The sequence below is a fragment of the Tachysurus fulvidraco genome, chromosome 4, assembly GCF_022655615.1.
Source record: "Tachysurus fulvidraco isolate hzauxx_2018 chromosome 4, HZAU_PFXX_2.0, whole genome shotgun sequence".
NCBI lineage: Eukaryota > Metazoa > Chordata > Actinopteri > Siluriformes > Bagridae > Tachysurus > Tachysurus fulvidraco.
This window is the reverse complement of record NC_062521.1, coordinates 12,953,501-12,965,225: the sequence shown is the minus strand read 5'-3', so window position 1 is coordinate 12,965,225 and position 11,725 is coordinate 12,953,501. Positions and strand designations below refer to the sequence as shown.

At 37.4% G+C, this 11,725-nt stretch overlaps 1 protein-coding gene across 8 annotated transcripts in view; it reads left to right on the top strand.

Annotated features, from left to right (window-relative positions):
- Nucleotides 1–11,013, top strand: part of tet1 (tet methylcytosine dioxygenase 1) — a 31,281-nt gene extending 20,268 nt beyond the window's left edge. For 6 of the 8 annotated variants that reach the window (XM_027141920.2, XM_027141921.2, XM_027141919.2 and 3 more), the window contains 8 exons: nt 23–113; nt 711–804; nt 2,673–2,881; nt 3,045–3,195; nt 3,865–3,954; nt 4,204–4,341; nt 4,737–5,046; nt 7,000–9,137. In XM_027141920.2, the coding sequence (XP_026997721.1) occupies nt 23–113; nt 711–804; nt 2,673–2,881; nt 3,045–3,195; nt 3,865–3,954; nt 4,204–4,341; nt 4,737–5,046; nt 7,000–7,961 (2,045 nt within the window). In that variant the 3' untranslated portion in view covers nt 7,962–9,137. Of the gene's footprint in view, nt 1–22; nt 114–710; nt 805–2,672; nt 2,882–3,044; nt 3,196–3,864; nt 3,955–4,203; nt 4,342–4,736; nt 5,047–5,145; nt 5,571–6,999; nt 9,138–10,764 lie in introns of those variants that run through there. The other 2 variants (XM_047811975.1, XM_027141922.2) reach the window with 2 other exon arrangements.
- Nucleotides 11,014–11,725: the final 712 nt, after the last annotated feature.

The window sequence follows — 11,725 nt, the reverse complement described above, 5'->3', positions numbered from 1 at the left end:
CATTGTGTTATTTTATTTGTAGAACAAATCGTTGAGAAGGAGGAGGGCCCATTCTACACACACCTTGGAGCTGGGCCAACTGTAGCGGCAGTGCGAGAGATGATGGAGAACAGGTGACATACATTAATCTTAATCTTTATACTCCTTACGTATAAAGGATAGATTTGGAGGTTCCCCATTAAACACAAGATAACCTAGACCTGGTTTGATGCAATATGACAAAGCATAATAGCAACAGATTGTTTGAAATTTTTCAAACTAGGTAGTTTTGAAAGTATTGGTGGATAACTATCTTTTATTGGGAATGACAGGTGAAGAGAAGCATAGAAGGCAATAAGGGAATGAAAGATTCTCTCAGTGTCTTTTTTAAATCTTTACAGAGTGCAAAAGGAAATTAATTAGATAAAATCTCCACTGTTAAATACGTACAATAGGTATCCCAACTATTGTCTGGTACTTTTTTTTTAATTCATGCCATAAGTTGAATCTTTGTAAAATTGCAACACGAGTGTGTACAAGAAGAAAAGCTAAACCTGGTTCTCGTGCACTATAGAAATTACAACAGGAAGCCATTTTGGGGCCCAGCAGAGTGACTTACCACACTTTAGGCTTACAGATGACCTGCTGCAGGCTTATGTCTGTGACGAATTTAGGTGCAATGTGTAATGGATCCCTTTTCAAAAACCACATTTTTTTTTTTTACCTTCTAGGTATGGGGAGAAAGGCAAAGCTGTGCGCTTAGAAGTTGTGGTATATACAGGAAGAGAAGGGCGGAGCTCACAGGGTTGTCCAATAGCCAAGTGGGTAAGTGATCTGTGGAAAATAAGTTTTATTCCATTTTTTCGCAGATTAAAGGATTAAATTGTTCTTGTTGGTGTATGTAGGTGCAGTGTAGTATGTAGTATGTTGTTTTTTTTGTTTTGTTTTTACATGTTATGCCCTAAAATCTGCTGTGGCGAAATGTTTTTCTAAATTGAACAGTTATTTAGCCTTTTCACCAACACCCCAAATGTGATTATACTGTATGTACTGTATATATGCCTTAGAATTATTTACTTTGTTTAGTTACTTACTTCAGTTTACAACATGTTTAAATGTAAATCACAGATGACAGACTGCAACTACTCATCAAGAAGGAGTGAAAAACAACTGAAACAAAAATTGATGAATTATAGTCTCTTAACTACTGCATGTGTGTATATATACGCCTCCTGTGACTGAAACATACACTACATGACTGTGCCAGCACTGAGAATGGTCTTTTACTCAAATAACAGTGGACGATGAACCGCTATAGTCTAGCAGTCAGTAAACATTGCAGGCAGGTTACAGCCCGATCTAGGTAGGAATTAGTGTCTTTTCTCTCTGTTCAGTTTCATTGCTGGTTAGATATTTTGCTTTATGGACTGTTGTCAACCTAGCAGTGACAGAGAAATCCCAGTTATAGCAGTACCGCACACAGTACCATGCCAATGCAGTGTCAGTTTCACCCTAACATATGGCCTGTTTTCACTGATAGAGGAGCTGACAAATTGTGTGTAGCAACAGGTGAGTTACAACCTTGACTATTGCACTGCATTGCTTCCAGGGCTTCCTATAGCTATACCAAACAAACCACAACTTGCAAAATGAAGCAGCAAGAATATTAACATGTAGTAGAAAACAAAAAGACCAGTTTTTGCATCACTCCGCTGGTTGCTGGCTTCCAATGACTATAAAACTGACTACTGCACCTACATACATCTCTGCAGTCTGCCCTTTTTAATGCATAAGTGATCTGAAACACATTTCCTTTAAATGTTTATCAAGCTTCATATATCCCTAAAAAAATTGGTTCTTATAATCTTATACTGTTTGAGTTATTTTTTATTATTCTATATTCGCAATAATGATTAATGATAATAATTTGATTATATATTTTTATAGTTTCTTTGTATTGTTTAAAGTATTATTTATTTCATTGTAGTTTACTTATTGCTTTTTTTAAACTATTTATTTATTTTATTACATTACGTTTGTTTATTTCTGTTTTTAGTTTCGTTAATTGTATCAACTGTATGTAGTTGAACTAATAACACTGTATCTGCTTTCAGTTATTTTGAGCTTCAATTTTAGATAACTATTAAATGCTATATATTTATATAGCAGTTGCACCTGTATACATACTGTAGGTACGTACGTTGTGGATCATACATTAACAATCTAGTGCAGGCTAAGCTTGTGCAATTTGAGAATAAATAAGGCGTACGTATTTACTTGTTGGTGAGAACAGAGAATTTTGGTGAAGGTTAAGCTTCATGTGCTGGGTTTTAGAAAATCCAAAACAATAATTCAAACACATTCAGAACTCAGAGCCATAATTCAGAATATAAGCACAATATAAATTGTTTAAGCACAAAACAAATGTCATACTCTGAAATGGCATAAATGAATCAGTGACTCTGCTTACTTAATAATGATATCAGAAATAAGTTGCAATGTGTAAACAGGAACAGTGTGTACTTAGTGTACTTCCTCTGTACTTAAAGGAGGGAGTCCTCTGCTGTTGTGGAGGTGTCACAGTATGAGCTGGTATGACTCTGTTATATAAACTGGTAGGAGTGGATTTGAGTGGAAAGAGTATTGATGTATCACCCATGGTAAAATTTACCAATGCTGGATTTGCCTATCAGGTTATCCGTCGGGGCAGTGAAGAGGAGAAGCTGCTGTGCCTGGTGCGTCAGCGCGCGGGTCACTGCTGCCAGAATGCAGTTGTGGTCATCCTCATCTTAGCCTGGGAGGGCATCCCACGCAGCATGGCTGACAGACTGTACCAGGATCTCACCAACACTCTCTACAAATACGGTTCGCCCACTAGCCGACGCTGTGCCCTCAATGAAGAGTGAGTCAGAACTTGCAGAAAATGCCCATGATTCATATTCATATCCACACATAATCCACACACAGGAGGTTAATTAACACTGATGAATGAAAGCGGCTAGTTATTACTTTGTTAAGGAAAAAGTATAACTATATGACTAATGTTTTTTCCCCTTCCTTCTCAGTCGTACCTGTGCTTGCCAAGGTCTGGACCCAGAGACCTGTGGGGCCTCATTTTCTTTTGGCTGCTCGTGGAGCATGTACTATAATGGTTGCAAGTTTGCACGCAGTAAAGTGCCCAGAAAGTTCCGTCTGCAGGGTGACTACCCCGAGGAGGTAAGAGTAATAAAGGTATTATGGTTATATATGTATGACATGAACAAAACATCATGAGTTATATCTTTCAGTGCATACCGTGTCTTACTATAAGACTGACAATGAAAACTCATAGCAGGGTCTTTTTCTTTTAGCAATTCTGGTTTCTATGACATGGATCAATTACTGAAGAGGAAACATGACAGCAGTGATAGAATTTGTAAATGTTACTTCTGAACCATAAAAATCCTCAGCATTTGTATATGTATGAAATCTTTATATAATCTGTTTTCCAATGTGTGCATTCTCAGAAAATGAGAGTAACAGCAATGTTTATTTATTTGAATGTGTATATAAGTAAAATGGAAAATTCTTCTGTTATACTGAGCTTATTACACTGTACAGAACACTTGGGCATGTGATAGTGCTCAAACGCTGCTGGTTAAAAGTGATACAATATGTTTTCAGAAAAAATACCCCATTGATTATTCAGTTCTTTAGCGTTAATTGTTTCAAGAGCTTGTTTTAATTTGTACCTATAAATCTAATTGCATGAAACAAAAAAGAAATCGACAAAAATGAGTATTTCAGCTGAGGAAAAGTTAGGACACCCTGTGCCCTAATAGCTAATAGTAAAAGGGGCTACGGTTAGAGCATGAAATCTTTATATCAGTTTCTTTTTTTCAACAGGAGGGGAGGCTTGAAAACAATCTACAAAATCTGGCAACAGATGTGGCTCCTGTGTATAAGAGACTTGCACCTGAGGCTTATCAAAACCAGGTATGAGCATAATGGCAGTCAAATATTTACATTGTATTCTTAACTCATAGAAAAAAGTGAAAGAGTGAAAACACTAAAATTTTATTGAGCATCTCTGAGCGAAAGGGCAAAATTGAGCTCTGCAGCTGCTGATTGAATATTAGTGCAAGAATCAATCCATTTCTCCACATTCTGTTGAATAATTCACTGAATTTCTGCTGAAATCATGGCTGCGAAACACAAAAGTTGAGTTGATTTGTGTCTTTTCAGGTGGGGCAGGAAAAGTTGGGGCAAGACTGTCGCTTGGGCACAACAGAGGGTCGTCCATTCTCTGGTGTGACGGCGTGTGTGGATTTTTGTGCTCATGCTCATAGAGACACACAAAACATGACAAATGGGAGTACTGTGGTGAGCATCACACACTTTTATGTTCTATATTCAGAGCTGAGGTAAAAACTTGTAGCAAGGTTGTAATATAGATGCGAAATTTCATATTTAAATATTTTTCTCACTTGCGTACAATTTTTTTTGTGCGAGTTTGAAATTAAGCAAAAATATTCTCACTCATTATCGCTTTGTTTGAGGCACATTGTAACTGTCTGAATGTGATGTAACTACTAAATATCCTTCTGAAATTTGTTGTGGATATTGAGAATACACTAAGAAACTATGAAATGCCAACTGACCCCAATATTAAATATGGATTTTTTCAGAAGTAAAGACGTACTTTTTCTGTATGATATAACCAAAGAACCTGTTGATCCAGGACAATAAACATTTTGCTCTATTATTACTACCTGCAGGTGTGCACTTTAACTAAGGAGGATAACCGTGCAGTGAGAAACATTCCAGAGGACGAGCAACTTCATGTTCTGCCTCTCTATAAGATCTCAGAGACTGATGAGTTCGGGCAGGTGGAGGGCCAGACAGCTAAGATGGAGACTGGAGCCCTGCAGGTGCTTTCTTCTTTCCCAAGAGAAGTACGTATGCTGTCTGAGCCTGTCAAGTCTGCACGCAAGAGAAGACTGGAAGCCAAGAGAGAGAGAGAGAAACAAAGCCGCCAGGAAAAGAAGCAGGTCATCCAAGCAAAGAAGAAGAACGAGCCCCTCAAAGGTACTGTCATATTGATAGTGATATTCTATTAGGCTCTATCCATGAGACCTTCTGCTGGTTGTTTGTGTGACACTCTCAATTTTGATGTTGTGTTTATAGCTCCTGGCTTCATAATGCAGAGAAATGTGAACAAAACTTAAAAAGTTAATTCACTGAAGAGGAAAAAGGCATGTGTAAAATGTATTTATGTCAGACTTGAACTAGGTGAAATGTGACCTCAACCTCAGTTTCCTGAGAAAATGGAAAGTGAGAATACACTTTCAATATCATTAATTCTGTTGGCAACAGATTTTGATATCCACACAAATAATAAAGTGTTTTTGTGGGGAAAGATTTGCATGCCAAATAAAATGTTTGTTCTGCCTACTCAGAGTATCTGTCACCTGTATTCTTATAAATATACCCACAAATATATGTAGAATATAATATCATTAATCACATATTTGGTTGTCTTTGTATATAACTGTAAATACAGTTGTGCTCAAAAGTTTGCATACCCTGAAATAAATTGTTAAACATTGTCATTTATTTGTAAAATATGATTGATAATGCAAAAGATTTTTTTTATTACTTAAGGATAGTGGTCACGTGAAGTCATTAATTTTCACGTAGTTGTTTGACTCCTTTTTAAAACCTAATGATAACTGAAATCACCTAAACAACCCTGAATATTTGGCCACAAACATTATTATAAACACACAGGCTGACACACAGAGGTTTAATGGCTATTAAAGGTACATTTCCACACCTGTGACTCATTGTAATTGTAATTAGTGCCTGTGCATTAATAGTCAGTGAGTACTGCACCATGGCAAAAGAACTCCCAATGGTCCTGCATTATGAGGTAGTTGAACTTTATAAAGCATTAAAATGATATAAAAAGATATCTCAACACTTGAAAATGCCAGTCAGTGCTGTTCAAACTCTGATAAAGAGGTGGAAAATAAGAGGTTACCGATGTAGATACTAGGCCACAGTCAGGTAGACCAAGAAAGATTTCACCCACTACTGCCTAGAAGAATTGTTCAGGATACAAAGAAAAACCCACAAACAACCTCGAGAGACATACAGGCTGCTCTGGAAAAAAGTGGTGTTGTTTTAGGGAGCACGATAAGGAGGTAATCAAACATAAATGACCTGCATGGTCGAGTTGCCAGGAGAAAGCCGTTACTGTGCCCATGCCACAGAAAGGCCCGTTTTCAGTACACCAGGCAGCATCTAGACAAGCCTTACAGCTTTTTGGAGTCATTTGGAGTGATGAGACCAAAATTTTACTTTATATTCACGACCATAAACACTGTGCATTGAAAGGAGCCAACAAGGCCTACTGTGAAAAGTACACCATCCCCACTGTAAAGCATGGTGGTGGATCTCTTATTTTTTGGGGCTGTGTGAGCTTCAGTTGCACAGGGGAGTTAGTAAAATTTGATGGCAAGATGAATGCAGCATGTTATCGGAGAATACTGGCAGTCAATTTGCCAATAATTCTACAGCAAGCACATGGGACGCTCTTGGATGATCCAACATGACAATGATCCAAAGCACAAGTTACGGTTGACCCTCCAATGGCTACAGCAGAAAAAGGTGAAGGTTCTGGAGTGGCCATTACAGTCTCCTGACCTCAATATCATTGAGCCACTTTGGGGAGATCTCAAATGTGCAGTTTGTGCAAGACAACCAAAAATTTACAGGAACTGGAGACATTTTGCCAAGAAGATCGTGTAGCTATACCTCCTGAGAGAATTAGGACCTCATGCACAATTATTACAAAAGACTGCATTCCATCATTGATGCTAAACACAATATTAAGAACTATTCTTTATTTTATTTTTTGTTATGTTTTGTTTGATGATTGTGCCATTCTGTTATGCCTTACATATTAACTTGAGTCCATTGTTCTTATACTGTACATACATTTACATTCTTATTGATTATCTGTGTTTTATGTCGTAGGTTTTAAAAGCACTTCACCACATTTTAAGATGGAGCCTGAGAATTACTGTCCACCAATGAAAGTGACTCCAGAAAAAGGGATGAGCTTTTTAAATTTAATCTCATCATCCAGCGTTTACAGCAGCACAGACTGTACTCCACAAGTGGGCCCTAGTGAACACACTGCAGCACTTTCTCCCTACTCTAACTGCAACCTACCTGCCCCTCCCCAGTACGTCACACAGAAGCCCTACAAAAACCAGCAGCATACACACGGCTCCTTAGACACCAAGTCCATAGGTTTTAGTGACTACCATTTTCCTGTAAAGACAGAACCCAAGGAGGTGCACTGCTTCCAGGGTGGCGCTTCTCCGAGATTGCTTTCCCCAGCCCAGGCCGATGGTCTCCACAGTCGACTGAACCAAGTACAACCGAGCCTCGATAACAACTACCACCATGGTCCACCCACAACCTTACGACCCCTGACTCCAGAAGAGGTTAAAGCTGAGGAGGTGTGGTCAGACAGCGAACACAACTTCCTGGATGGGGATATCGGTGGGGTCGCCGTGGCCCCGTCCCATGGCTCTATACTCATCGAATGTGCTCGGCATGAGCTTCACGCCACCACTCCCGTTGTGCGCCCTAATCGCAGCCACCCCACTCGCATCTCTCTCGTCTTCTACCAACACAAGAGCCTCAACACACCAGGCCATGGCTTGCTCCAGTGGGAGGCCAAGATGGCTGAAAAAGCCAGGGAGAGAGAAGAGCAGGCAGAGAGACTGGGAGCTGAAGCTTCAAATGTTGGAAAGTCAAAGGCAGTTATGAGAGATTTAGAAGGTGAAGAGGAAGATGTTTGGCAAGATGAGATGGAGGAGCTAAAGGTCCCTACTCGCCAATCACTAACAGCTACTCGGGACAACGTCATCACATCATCCCCTTATGCTCTTACTCATGTTACTGGGCCTTATAACTGCTGGACATGACCGTGGCCATGCCACTTTTAGCTAATGCCTTACCTCAATCAGATCTCTCTGTTTTTAACACATGCTTTTTTTTTTATAAACATATAGCTCTACATCTCAGCTTTTCAAAAAATAATGCTGACTACATTCGTCAGTTTTTAACTGTGAGATCTGGTGTCTACATGTTTTTTCTTCTTTTTTTTTAAGAGATGGTGCTCACAAAAGATGTTTTAAAAGCTGGTTTTATACAAAGAGATGGAATTAGTGCATAGAAGATGTGACTATTTATTCTGAATGTTTTACTTTTTTCTTTCTTTTTTCTTTTTCTTTTTTTTTTCTTCTTTTTTTTTTTTTTGCATCAGTTTGTATTTAATTTCTGGTCCAAGCCTGTTTACTGCAATATTACTGTGTCAAACTGAAAATGACGTGTGTAGTAAACACTCTGAATTGACATTGTGAAATGTGAATTCTATTGTTTTTGCCTCAGCTTGGGTGCTCTTTTCAGTAGTTGCTGTTTTATGGTGCCATTGTAGCAGTAACTTACTGAATAACCAGTATTGTGGTTGTTGGATAGATTTGAACATGTAGCATTGGTTTTTATCATGTGATGAAGGTACTTAGATGCAGAATTATTCCCATTACACATTGTGTTGTTTGGAGAGAAAAAAAAAGCACTTTGAAACAACTTGACTTTTGAAATGTCCAGTATGCACAGTTTTTGTTTTGTTTTGTTTTGTTTTGTTTATAAGCGACCTCTTTTATCCAGTATCTGTATATGTTCTTTGCTAAGTTTATTTGGAACCCATCAGGATTTGTTGTTTTTTTGGGTTTTTTTTGAAACCATGCTTTATGAAAGCAATAATCATGGAAGGTTATATGCTGCATTTTGATAATGTGTGGAATCTAAACCATTTTATTACTGGAATTTGCATAAAATACAATATTACTAGTTTCCCAGTTTAGGTTTTTCAGTTCACACAGAGTTTAAAACAAGACTTGAAAAAATGGCATTTTATATAATCTGACATAAAATTTTGTCACGTGTGCTAAAATGCATCAATAGTTTTACTGTATGTTTCTCCATGGTGCTTTTTTTTTGAAGACCTACTATATATCCAACTGAAAGTAGATCTTTTTTTTATTATTGATTTATGGTGTTTTTTATTTGAAATAAATCATGCTATGTTTTACAATTTGCATTCTTTGTAAATGTCTGAATGTTAGTTTTTTGTTTTTTAAACCAACATATATTTGTTAGCCTGCTACTCCATTGCATGAAATGGGGTATGGTACTTAATAACTGTGTTCACCGTAGACCGTATGCTTTCTGTTAGACATTTGTTATTGCAATTTAGGAAATTCTAGGTTTTCCGGTCTTTTTCCTTAAGGTGCTTCACGTTTACTGTGTAAATGTAGTATATTATGATGTACTCCCAAAACTTTTTTAATTGAAAGCATTTGTTTCCAGAAAACAAGACTTTTTTTTCATGCCAGCTGTGTAAAATCACCTTTATATTTTTTTTTTCCTTTACAGCAAAGGCAGAGAAAGTTCTTGCAAAAAAAAAAAAAAAACATCAACACACAAACAGTAGAACCTTCTAAAGACACAAAGTGGCATGGATATATTCATTCTAGTGTACATTTCCAATTAAAGCTACTTTTGCTGAACAAGGAAATTGTTGCATTTGTGAAAAACACTGGTGAAGCTAAACAAAGGGAACTAATAGTAACACTGGGCTGTTAATCAGGTAGTTACTACAGTAAAGAGTTCCTTCATCCTATCAACATTTATGATATAGTTATTTGTTTACTTAGGAAATGTGTTTATGACTGAAGACTTTTGGGGAAATTGAGAGTGTAGATTAAAATTAAGTTTGAATGTAGATTTAAAATGAAGTGTACTGAGTGCTGTTTGTGAAATTTCCAGTCACAGGTAAATGTTCTTGCGTCATAAAATATATTCTTTTCTATATTATTTCATGACATTATAGACTTGGATAACACAGCTACACAGAAATGAGGAATTACATCTGCATCTCTAATGAGTGAAAGCAGATGTGAAAGTTGACCAAAAAGCTACATGAGGAATCAACCCTGAGAGGAACTTATGGATGTGACAAAGAGTAATGTGATTTTTTTATTTATTTTTTTACCTCGAACAGACAGAAGGTACTAAATCTGTTCAAAGCATAGAGGAATTGAATGATCTAATTTTGAATAGGAGTTTAAGAATCCAAAGAAGTGAATAAGCAAGTGTAAGCTTCAGTTTGTAAGCACATGTAAGCTATGCTACACCAGTTAAAAAGGAGAGAGCCATTGTGTCATTTGTGCTGACTTCTATCATTATAAAATACATATTAAACGTCCATTAAATGTAATTCAATATTAACAGTCAACATATATAAATAAAGGACACAAATTTTAAAATTTTCAGAATTTATCACTAATGTGCAATTCAGAGGAGAAAGTGGCAAAGAAAACTCACTGGAAAAATATTAGGAAAAAACCTTGAGAGGAACTATACTCACATGGGAGCTCACTAGTCCTCATCTGGCTGACACCATATAGTGCGATTATAAATCATTTCCCTTCTAGTAACTGTACTATATGGTAAAAGGGGGCAGCTGTATTGCCAAGAAATTTATTCTAGTTGTAACATCAAGGTTTTTTTCTGATATTAAAAGTTTATATTTGAGATTGAGAGAGAGAGAGAGAGAGAGAGAGAGAGAGAGAGAGAGAGAGAGAGATTATTAGGTAATGGTCACATAATGGTAGATTATGTGCAGAGTGCAAGCAGAGACCACTTGGTTGGAATGAAAACCAGGCCAGGGAGAGAGAAGAGCAGGCTGAGAGACTGGGAGCTGAGGCTGCAAATGTGGGAAAGTCAAAGGCAGTTATGAGAGATTTAGAAGGTGAAGAGGAAGATGTTTGGCAAGATGAGATGGAGGAGCTAAAGGTCGCTACTCGCCAATCACTAACAGCTACTCGGGACAACGTCATCACATCATCCCCTTATGCTCTTACTCATGTTACTGGGCCTTATAACTGCTGGACATGACCGTGGCAATGCCACTTTTAGATAATGCCTTACCTCAATCAGATCTCTCTGTTTTTAACACATGCTTTTTTTTATAAACATATAGCTCTACATCTCAGGTTTTCAAAAAAATAATGCTGACTACATTTGTCAAATTAAAAATTAGAAAATTTACTCAGAATAGTGCCATGAAGAAATACCATCCAGTGAGTGGCAATTCTGTAGAGATAAAAACCTTATTGCTTATTGATGAGATAAGTTTATGCAGAATGGCCAGACTGATTCAAGCTGACAGGTTACAGTAACTCAGATTTTTATTGTCAGTGCTACCATATGTGCAGACATACAGCGGAATCGAAATACCGTTTCTCTTCTCTCTTATCAAGTGTTTACATTGTCAATACAATATAGAAGGTTTGTTTAATAATATTCTGTGTTCTGAATATAAAGTCACTTGTAAGGTGCAAGACAGATAGCAGAAGTATGACAGGAGTATAAAATGTCTTATGTGCAATGAAGAAGTAAGTACTCTGTACAATTGTGGAGAGCAGGAAAGCATCTCAGAATACACAATACAGAGAACCTTGATGACAACAGAAAGGGCCCACTCACTGAAACTGAACAGTTGAAAACTGGTCTGATGAATCTAGATGTCTGCTGAGCCAGACAGATAGTAGGGTCAGAATTTGTTGCCAACAGCATGAATCACACCTATGGTATGGGGAATGGGTCAATTCATACCAAACAA